Source organism: Anser brachyrhynchus, assembly GCF_964034855.1.
Source record: "Anser brachyrhynchus genome assembly, chromosome: 13".
NCBI classification, from domain to species: domain Eukaryota; kingdom Metazoa; phylum Chordata; class Aves; order Anseriformes; family Anatidae; genus Anser; species Anser brachyrhynchus.
Genome location: NC_137708.1, coordinates 7,527,107 through 7,537,994, shown reverse-complemented (window position 1 = coordinate 7,537,994; position 10,888 = coordinate 7,527,107). Strand labels below are relative to the sequence as shown.

Genomic DNA, 10,888 nt, shown 5'->3' with positions numbered 1-10,888 from the left:
AGCCGGCGGCGAGCCTGTGAGACCTGCCCAATAGACAGACTTGGGGGCTCAGCAAATCTCAGGATATTACAATTACAGCCATCTTTCTTTCTGCCTTTTATTTCCACTCTTGCTCCCCATAGTTCTTTGCAAATGCTTTCCAGAACAGAAAATGAGTGGATTTATAGCGCTGTCTGCAACTGATAATTGTTCCAAGGCTGAACGTTGCCTTTGCAAAAATAAAATTAACAAGAGAAAAAAAAAGGAAAAAAAAAAGAAAGAAAGAGAAGGACGAAAAAAAAAAGAGAAAGAAAGAAAAAAAAAGAAAGATAAAATAGAAAGAACAGACAAACGAGTGTATAAAAAATAGAGCACGGGAACCGCCGCGCCGGGCGCTGCTCGGCCGTGCTCCGCGGCCCGGCGGGGAGGGCAGGGACCGAGCGAGGACCCCCCGGTGCTCGGCGCTGCCCCTGTCCCCTGTAGGGAGCAGGCCGGGGGGCGCGGGGGGGCTCGGGCCGGCGAAGTTGGCCCCGTGGGGCTGGCGGGGCAGGAGCGGGCTGTCCGCGCTCGGCTCGGGTTCGTGCAGGCGAACTGCTGATAATTAAAAAAATGAACCGCGCCCCGCCGCTGTGGGCTCAGGCGGGCTTTGGGTTTAGTTTTGAAGCGGCGCGGCGGCTTCGTGCCGGCTTTACGCCTGCCCCCTCCCCGTGCGAGGCGCCCGGGGGGCTTTCCCCCCGCGGCGTGGGGCGGCGAGCAGCGGGCCGGGCAGGGGGCAGCGCGCACCGGGACGGCACGGCGGGGGACGGCGAGCCCGCGGGGCTCGGCTCTCTTGTCCCTGGGCCCGGGGCTGCCCCGCGGGGCTGCGTCCGCCCCGTCCCGTGCGCCCCGTCCGCCCCGTCCCCCCCGTCCTGTCCGCCCCGTCCCATTCCATCCCGTCCCGTCCCGTCCCGCACCCCGCCCCCCCCTCCCGTTTTACCTGCGAGCCGCGCGCGCCCAATCCCCGTCCCCGACGGCTGCGGGGCGCGTGCCAATCAAACGCGGCGCAGCCAATGGCGGGCCGGGCGGCGGGTCAGCTGACGCGGCGGCCGGCGGCTCCCCATTGGCGCGGCGCGGCCTGGCCCCGGCGTTGGTTTATGTGCGAGGCGCGGGCGGGCGCCCCGTCAGTGCCCGACGGCGCCGAGCGGGAGCGGGGCCGCGCTGCGCCCTCGCCCTCGCCCTGCTGCGCTGCGCCGCCCGGCCCGGCCCGGCGCGGGGGCGGGCGCCTCCGGGGGCGGGTGGTGGTGGGCTCGGGGGCTTGTTTTTTTTTTTTTAAAAAAGCTTTTTTTTTTTTTTTTTTCTTTTCCTTCCCCGGACGGGGGGTGCTCGCCCGCCCGCGGCGGGGGGTTGGGGGCGGGGGCGCGTTTTGGGGTGGTTTTGCACTTTTTCGGGGGCGGGAGGCCAGGAGGAGGAGGAGGAGGAGGGGGGTGGGGGGGGGAAGAGGCAGGGAGGAAGGGGGGCAGGCTGCCGCCGCGCCGCCGGCCCCGCGCCCATGACGATGCTGCTGGACGGAGGGCCGCAGTTCCCGGCGCTGGGGGTGGGCGGCTTCGCGGCGCCCCGCCACCACGAGATGCCCGGCCGCGACGCCGCCGCCGCCGCCGCCGGCATGGGGCTGGGCCCCTTCGGGGACTCCTCGCACGCCGCCGCCGCCGCCTTCAAGCTGAACGCGGCCCCGCACGACCTCGCCGCCGGGCAGAGCTCGGCGTTCACGCCGCAGGCGCCCGGCTACGCCAGCGCGCTGGGCCACCACCACCACCACCACCACCACCACCACGCCGGCCAGGTGCCCTCCTACGGCGGGGCCGCCGCCTTCAACTCCCCCCGCGACTTTCTCTTCCGCAACCGCGGCTCCGGCATCGCGGACGCCGCCTCCGGCACGGCGCAGCACGGGCTCTTCGGCGGCTCGCCCGGCGGCTTGCACGGCCCCGGCGGCATCCCGGACACCCCGGGCTACCTGCTCTTCCCGGGGCTCCACGAGCAGAGCCCGAGCCATACGTCCCCCACCGGGCACGTGGACAACGGGCAGATGCACCTGGGGCTGCGCGGGGACCTCTTCGGGCGGCCGGACCCGTACCGGGCCGTCTCCAGCCCCCGCACGGACCCTTACGGCGGCGCCCAGTTCCACAACTACAACCACATGAACGTGAATATGGGCATGAACGTGGCGGCCCACCACCACCACCACCACCACGGCCCCGGGGCTTTCTTTCGGTACATGCGGCAGCCCATCAAGCAAGAGCTGTCCTGCAAGTGGCTCGACGAGAGCCAGCTCAGCCGGCCCAAGAAGAGCTGCGACAGGACTTTCAGCACCATGCACGAGCTGGTCACCCACGTCACCATGGAGCACGTCGGGGGCCCCGAGCAGAACAACCACATCTGCTACTGGGACGAGTGCCCGCGGGAGGGCAAGTCCTTCAAGGCGAAATACAAACTGGTCAACCACATTCGGGTGCACACGGGGGAGAAGCCCTTCCCCTGCCCCTTCCCGGGCTGCGGGAAGATCTTTGCCCGCTCCGAGAACCTCAAGATTCACAAGCGGACGCACACAGGTAAGGCACCCGGGGCTCCGCGGCCGGGTGCGTGCCGCCACCACCGGCCCCCTGCGCGCCCCTGCGGAGGCACCCGTACGAGTGCTAATGAAATCTCGTTTTCGGTGACTTCCGCTCCCTTTCTTCTCCTCGTTTTTTTATTTCTAGGCCCGATTGGCTTTTCTCCCAATTAAATCAGCGATACTTTTGTCAAAGTATTTTTATTTGCAGCCCCGTCCTCCATTCAGCCCTCCGCACGGCCGGCGGGAAGAGGGGGGGAAGGCAGGAAGCAAGCGCTTTTCGGCTCGCATCCTTGAGTACGTCCCGTAAAACTGTCCGAGCCGCTGAACTGCTCTTGGGTCTTCTCCCTCCTCGGGCTCACCGAGCGCTGTCCCCGCTGGAGCACGGCGCGGGGCCGGTGGGAGGCAAATTCAAAGTAACAAAGGCTGACCCGAATTCACTTGGCACAAAACAAACCCCGCCGTCCCTCTTCCCCTTCATCATTTTTTGGGGTCCTCGTGCATCCCCAAAGTGGGGGCTGAGCGGGACAGAGGCCGTCCTGGGAGGAGGCAGGTGGGGACGCGGAGGGGAATGGCGCTCCTTCACCCTCTCTGAATTTCGCAGGTGAGAAGCCTTTCAAGTGCGAGTTTGAGGGCTGCGACAGGCGCTTCGCCAACAGCAGCGACAGGAAGAAACACATGCACGTCCACACCTCGGACAAGCCCTACATCTGCAAGGTGTGCGACAAATCCTACACCCACCCCAGCTCACTTAGGAAACACATGAAGGTAATCACTCCTGCGCCCCCAGCTCTATCCTCCCTGAGCACAGATGCTCGGTCACTGGCGTGCTCGGGGCCCGTTTTCCCGCGGCTGAACAGGGCAGAGCTGCGCAGCGCCCGCTGCAGTGCTCCCGGCATGGCCTGAGCGGTCCCCGGTGCCTGGGCCATGGCTGGAGCACAGCCTGGGGAAATGGCGTAGTTTCTTTTTGCGCTGCTGCTGGTGCAAGTGCTGCCCGGTTTCTAGAGCGTGGCTCTGCTCGGGAGGGCTGTGCAAATGCAGCCCCGTGTGCTGGGATGCTGCAGCTTCACGCGCCGGGATGCTGCAGCTCCCTGTACCGCAGGGAAGCGGCCGGGAGCTGCGGCAGGCGTTGCACCAAGCCGCTGGTGCTCCGGGTGACCGGCAGGACGTGCCGGGCGGGGACCGAGCTGGTGGCCCCTGGTATCCCTCCTGCCTGGGGCAGCATCCTGACCTGGCTCAGCGGGGTGGCGGGGTGGCCCTGGGCTTGTTCCCATCTCTGCCTCTTGGTTTTAGGTGCACGAATCCCAGGGGTCGGACTCTTCCCCTGCAGCCAGTTCGGGGTACGAGTCCTCCACCCCCCCGGCGGTGGGCTCAGCCGGAGGCAAGGACTCCACTAAAACGCCGCCGGCCGCCCTTCAGAGTAACCCCGGCCACAACCCTGGACTACCCCCCAATTTTAACGAGTGGTATGTGTGAAGGCAGCAGCTGCCCAGCCAGAGACTGGACCAAATGCGTTGGGAACAAGGAAAAAAGGACATGCCAAGCCAACTGCAGCTCGCTCCCGCGGAAATGGAGTTTCCACACCGACGACCGCATAGGGCTACACCTAGTTAACTGCCAGGATCCGGAGGGGGGTCTTTTATTATTATATTATAATTATTACTATTTTTTACAAGCCGAGACGCTGGACTAGCCATGTCCTTATCTCAGGATTGGATTTCTTTTTTTGTTGTTGTCATTTTTTGCAATCGCAGTCGTTTCTTTGTTGTTTTTTTTGTTTTGTTTTGTTTTCGTTTTTTTGTTTGTTTGTTTTGTTTGGGCTTTTTTTTTTCCTTCCCTGTCCCAGTACCTCTTCCTCCGATTCCTCACTTTTTATTTTTAATTTGTTTTGTTTTTCCTTCTTTTGGTGGGATGTTGACATGAGGATGAAAATTCTCCTTCGCCTTAGTGGTGATTGTTTAAACTTACAGTCTTAAACCGTGCCAAAGTCCTGTTATGTCTTGAACTTTCCTCTCTAGCTCTCCTGCTTCTTCTTTCTCTGCTCTCCTTCTCTTTCTCCTTCTCTCTCTCTCCAAGCATTACACTTGTGAATGTATTCTCGTCTGATGGGGTCGGTCAGTATTTTTCAGGATGAGGATGTGGTGTTTATTCTACCCAGATTGTGACGTTTAGTATAACAGTTGCCTTTTTGTAATAACTTTTTTTTTGTAAATACATATCCATGATGCCATATTTATCGTTCGTAATTTAATTATTGATACAAAGTGCCGGGAACTGAACAATATTTATGGGGGAGAAAAAATTGTTTTCTAACAAAAAAAAAATACAAACGAAAAAAAAAAAAAACCAACTCTGTACAGCTTTTGGTTATAACTGCTTTAGCATTAAAAGTTTATTGTTTTGGAAAGAGCCCCCGCGAGCCGTTTTTAACCTCCTCCGTCCTCCCGGTTTCGGGGGCCGGGGTGCCGCCGCGGTGCCGGCTCGCTGCCGCCGGGGCCGAGCCGTTGTTTTCGGGCCGGCGCTGCGGGAAAAGCCTCCGGCTCCTCGCCGCCGCTTCTGCTGCTGCCCCTTTGTCCCCGCCCTCCGCCGCCGAACGGCTTCGCATCCCCGCGACCTTCCCGAGCGGACGGAGCCCGGAGCCCGGGGCGCGGCGCCGCCGAGGGAGAGGAGCACCGGGGGCAGCGGGGCCGCCTCGACGGGGTGGCCCCGACGGTGAGTACCGGGCCGGGGCGGCTGGCGGGGGTGCGGGGGCCGGGAGCCGGCACCGAGCGGCTTCCCGGAGGGGACACGGGCGACTTCGCGGCGTGCCGGACTTTATCTGTTATCGTCTGGTTTTGTTGTGTGTTTTTTTCTTTTTTTTTTTTTTCTTTATTTCTGACCAGGACGTGGCAAAGTGTCCCCGTCCCTGAGAGACAGAAGGGATTGAGCCGAGAAATCTCACCCCAGAAGCAACTTCTCCAGTGCCACCCAGGAGCCCCAAGCGACCCGAGCGGCGGTGGATACCGCTCCCCACAAACCTCCGGGTCCCGCTTCGGGGGACACCGGGGGGGCCCGGCTGGGGCTGCAGCAGGGCCGGCAGCTGCGGCTCTCCTCCAACGCTGCCGACCTGGGCGTACGACTCTGCACCCGCATCCTCTGGCCGACCGCAAGGACCTTGCTGCAGGCTGAGCTCGGTGGCGGAGGAAGGCAGGGACCCCCTGGCTCTCCGGGCCCCCCAGCTCTGCCGGCCGAGAGAGGCCCCAGACGGGCCCATCTTGAACTTGACTTGGGGCACTGCGGGCGGCTGGGGCTGCCCTGTCTTCTCCCGCCTGCCGCGGGGTCTGCTTGTGCAAGTGACCCATGAAACCTTGCATGCTTTAAAAATTAACTTTAAACGAATTTCTCCTCTCTCCCCTCAAAAAAAAAAAACAAATTTAAAAAGGCATATCGGGCAGGAAAAGATGGGAGGGAGGTGGATAGCAATCTGCGGTGCTGCATGTCTGAAAAAAAAAAAAATCCCGGTAACGTTGAAGGCAAGTTTCCCACCCCACATTGCTGAATTTGTCCCCCTGAAGGAGGTAAATGGTTTCCCTCCGAGGTGCCCTGGCCAGATGTGGATCCCCGCTTCTTGCTGCTGTCAGGTCTCTCTCCCGCTGTGCGCAGAGCCGAGCCCCGGGGCTGGACGCAGAGTGCTGCTGGCCTGGGCTCTTCCCGGGGACGAGCAGGGCCAGGAGGAACAGAGCCGCTGGGGGTCGTCAGGTTTTCCTCGGACGCCCACCTGAGTTGTCTCTGCGTCGCTCCGGACCGTGCCAGGCTTGGAAAGGTGCCGGTAGGCTCGGTTTCCTTACTGCTTTGCTCGGAACCAGGGGGTGCGGGGTGTGCAGGGATCTGTGGGGGTACCTCGGGCCGGGAGCGGCTGCTGCTGTCAGGCCCCAAAACGCCATCCTGGGCCGGGAGCTCTGCCCTGGGAGGCCGGGGTTGTTCGGGATGTGAGCCAGGGCCCACACCGACGGCTGTCTCCATGGGTTTGCAGCACAGCCCCAGCCGTATTTATAACAAGGGCTTAAAACCAGCATCCTCCATAATTTGTCTCCCGTGTGGCCAGCCGGTCCCCCCACCTTGGGGTCTCTCCATGCAGCTTGCACCCAGTGTGGGGAACGGGAGAGCAAACTGTTGTCTGCACCCCACTGAGAGGTCAGAGCCCCCCCCTCAGCACAGCACGCCGAGGCTGCCACTCTGCAGCCCCCCCAAAAAAGGGACATGGATGGGACAGGGGCAGCTGGGGGCGGGTGTGCGTGGTTTGGGATGGACGGTAGGTTTGGGATGGGTGTGTAAAAGGTTGGCAACCTGTTTGGCTGTGAAACGCTTGCAAAGCGTGGGATTTGGTGCCAGCAGCGCGGGGGGGTGGGCAGGATTGCTGTGTCCCCCACGCTGTGCTGGTGGGCGCTGCTCCTCTGCCCTGCCAGCCCCGAGACCTCTGCAGTGCGGCCCAGGGGAGAGCTCTCTCACTCTGCTGCCACTCATGGGCAACTAAGAAGTTTTTTTTTTTTTTTGTCTTTTTTTTTTTTTCCCCTGTAAAAACAAGCGAAAAGTCTCCATTCCTAGCCCTTACCCATTGCAGAGAGGAGTCCCTGAGTGAGGAAGCTCCTTCCCTTTTCCCATGTTTTCCAGGCTGTTTTGTGCACTGGGGTGAGACAGCCCCCGATTTTCAACGCCAGGGCCTGGCAGTGGGGGCCCACGGGCATTCCCCATGCTCGCAGCTCCAGATTTCTTCGTTAGCGTGCTGGCCAGGGCAGGACGGCGCTGGCAGAGCAGGTGCCATGTTAGCTCAGTTTTTCGTCTGTCATTAATAATGGATCTTGTGTCGCACCCCAGAAGAGTCCCAGGACTGTACACAAAAAGGGGCCGTATTCTGCTGTCCTGTCTTAGACTGGCAGCCCCCTTGTAGTTGCTGTGCTCACTTCTATGAGCGGGATTAGGTGGATTTGTCCCCAAATAAACAGAACTCAGGATGGTTTCCTAAAAGGGGTAATGGTGATTCATTGTGTTAAAAAGAATCTAAGCAGAGGCAGGCGATGAGCTGGAGCCATTCCTTTTCTACCACGCTTTATGAGCCATGAATATTTTGATTCCTTTGGTGTCATTGTTTTTGCATATCTGTCTCTATGTCTGGTGTAATCCTATGAAAATAATATATTTTTTTCAAGCTTTGTGCGTGCCATTAACAGCTAGTGGTTGCACGCAGTGTGAAGGCAGTCCTGAAGGCATTTGATCAGGTTGTGTTCAAGTGTCTCAGCACTACGGCTCCAGGAATTAAGTTCCTATAGTAACTCTGTCGGCTGTAAAGCTTCCATTTCCAAAGCAGTAAGTGGGCTGTAGTATTGTGTATTTGCCTTTTAAAAAAATAATAATAATAAAAATTAGAATGTTCCCAGATTAAAAGCATTAGGCACTAACACCAGCTTTTCTAGCTGAGCCTAACTTTCATGACTTTTTGATAAACTATCCCCCTTATTTATGCTTTCGGTATGATCAAACTATATGGAAAATACCTCTGCAGAGGTGCTGGAGAGGTAAAACTCTGGAGGAAGCTTTAAATTCTTTACAGAAATCTAGTTGGATTGTGCAGTGTGCAGAAGGAAATAATTATTTGTGTCATATTGACTTATCTGCACGTTCCCTGAACTGAGACACTTGGTTAACCTTGCTATGCCATTTACGTGGGTTAAAAACATAATGTACGTCTTGCAAGTGCCTGCTTACCTGCGTGTGAGCGAAGGCAGTGAAAGTGCTTGCGTAAGAGCTTACGCTGGTGAGGGAGGCTGCCAGAGACAGGGCCTGGCCACAGCCCCGGCGCGAGCCCCTGCAGGAAGGCTTACAGACATCTGCTCTGTGCTGTCGGTGGGAGAGCCTCCGCAGGGACGGGGGAAGGCAGTTGGATAGGGAGGTGCGGGAGAAATTTAATGTTAAGATGCGAATTTTTGTCCTCGGTAGGTAAGGCTGTGTGCTGGTTAGATTTTCTTTTGGGTAACGCTTTGGTAATGGCTCTCCATTTCATCTGCTTGCGTGAAAAGAAACTTTAATAAAAAGGGCTGGGGAAAAAAGAAAAAAAAAAAAAGAGTTTAGCTGAATGATTTTGTTTTGGCAACTTGTTCAATAGTGTCAGCTTTTAAATTGCCCAGGCTGGACTTTGAAATGGCTGAATGGGCAACGCATGAAGTTCCTTCCCAGGAGACTGTGTCCATGCTGGGGCCCCCCCGTTGCACGTTCTGGACTGAGACACCCAGAAAACTTAGGGAGGTGAAAAGTAAGGGCCGGTCCTGCCGGGGGGAGCTGGAGGGGCTGGATGCCCAAGCAGCATATAGGATGCCTGCAGCATAGGGCTGTTCCCGTGGTTTTGTCCCTTCCCAGAGCGTCGTATAATCCCGGTGAGGGCCTGTGGCAGTCCCGGAGGGACAAAATGGCTCTTGCGCGGCTCTGCTGGGCGCTTGGCAGGAGAGCGGGGGCCTGGGCAGGGATGCTGAAGCTCTTGAGGAGGCTGTGCCCTGCCCGGCTCCCAGCAGCTCCCGCGCTGGTGTTTGGGCAGAAACTGGTCTGTGTGGGGGAAAGGAGTGGTACACGCTGGGGGGGGGCAGCGCCTCGCTCAGAGTGCGGCAGCCTGGCCGGTGCGGGGCAGGCGCTGCTCCTTCAAAGGGAGACAAAAAGGTTTTGGGGGCAGAAATAAGCGTTGGGGTTTATCCACGGGCTGCGACGTGGCCTTTTGCTGGCAGGGTCACATCAGGATAGAAAATGTCAGGATTTGGGTTTCTGTAGCCGTGGGCTTGCTGCATTTGCATGCCACGGAGAATACCAACTTTGGGAAATCTGGCTGCAGGCAGAAAGTCCTGAGAGGCAATGAAGCGGCATGTAGTACTGGCCCTAAATAAAATTATCCCTTATTTCTCTCTTCTTTAAATTCCTCACCAGTTTCACTTAAATATTGTCATACTGCAAAATCCTTTTTTTTTTTTTTGAGTAGTTTTATTGCTTTCCATAGTTTATATGGCTTAATTCTCTTACTATTTTGGTCAAAAAGTTGTTATTCTTTGTTCGTTTGTTTTCCATTTTTCTCCTTGTTTTCATTTGCCTAGTGTTTTTTTTTTAACCTGTGGTAGTAGAACACAGTTGAATTTAGGGTTTCCACCACTTCACTGTGTTGTTACTAAAAATAAACATTTCTTTTGTTCGCATTTAGCATCCCATTAAATCCATGGACTTGAGCTTCTCAGTAATTATTGATAAACTCATGAAAAACGTAAAGGTTGTGTTGAGGTCTCAGAGAGAAACTTGGTCTTAACTATGAAGTCTGAGTTTCGTCTCAAATACAGTCTGTAATTCAGAGAAAGATTTCTATGCAGCGGATTGTGTGAATAAAGTTCGCAGCCGCATGCTGAGTTTGCACGGATCGGACTCGCTGCTTTCTAGCGCAAGGGCTGGTAGTGTTGGGGGAGGCAGATGTTTCCCAGAACGCACATTTTTCCACAATATTTATATTTACTAGAAAGAAGATGCTGCAGCAACTTGCTGACTGTCAGTCACAAATATTTAAACATCTTGTGCCCCTAAACCAGAATTGCTTAATTGCTTCATTTAACAAGATTTAGACAGACAAAGAGAGTGGACTTTTTAATCATTTTTCTCCTTTATTTTTTTTCCCAGTGTTGTGAATCTCACTTGTCAGATTTTATTTTGCCTTTTTATTTTTTTAATTTATTTTTTTATTTTTTTATTTTATTTTTGGTGGAACTGTTGAGGCCAAAGAGTCATACACTTGTGTGTCAAAGTGGAGCCTGAGATATCATGTAATTGCCTGATTCTGGAGCTTAAATTATATTTTAAGAAGTGAAGCTAGTGGTAATATTGTAAGAATTGGCAACGCTGCAGCCATAAAATATATATTTAAATTTTAATCTTGGCCTGCAGAAGTATTTTAAAATAATGCAGTAAGTGGAATGATTTACTTTAATGTCTTTGCAAGCACTCAATTTGTATTTAAAATGAGATGCCAATGTGACGCTGCAATCTACACTGTTTTCTGTTTCCTTTTCGTTCTTTGCTGATGTGGAAGGAGAAGGCAGGCAAAAGACCAAAGGAGTTGAAACTGCGCCTTGAAGATACTCCCTGTACCTTTGGGAGGATGTTGGGCTGAGATTAAAATCAAAATGCTCTGCCGGAGCTCACTTTATGTTGCCGAGGACTTGGTTTCAGAGGAGTTCCCTCACCCTTTCAGAAAGCTCAGGATGACAGTGTTTTAAAAAAAAAAACAAAACAAAACAAAAGGGGGGAAAAAAAAAGAATAACCATTGC

At 55.8% G+C, this 10,888-nt stretch overlaps 1 protein-coding gene across 1 annotated transcript in view; it reads left to right on the top strand.

The window, feature by feature from the left end:
* The first annotated feature begins 1,447 nt into the window (after nt 1-1,447).
* The window catches only part of ZIC3 (Zic family member 3), a 223,401-nt gene continuing 213,960 nt past the window's right edge, over nt 1,448-10,888 (top strand). Inside the window, exons 1-4 of the mRNA XM_080553641.1 lie at nt 1,448-2,564; nt 3,168-3,331; nt 3,857-5,275; nt 5,446-6,371. Coding sequence (XP_080409767.1) covers nt 1,508-2,564; nt 3,168-3,331; nt 3,857-4,039 — 1,404 coding nt within the window. The 5' untranslated portion in view covers nt 1,448-1,507 and the 3' untranslated portion in view covers nt 4,040-5,275; nt 5,446-6,371. The remainder of the gene's footprint in view (nt 2,565-3,167; nt 3,332-3,856; nt 5,276-5,445; nt 6,372-10,888) is intronic.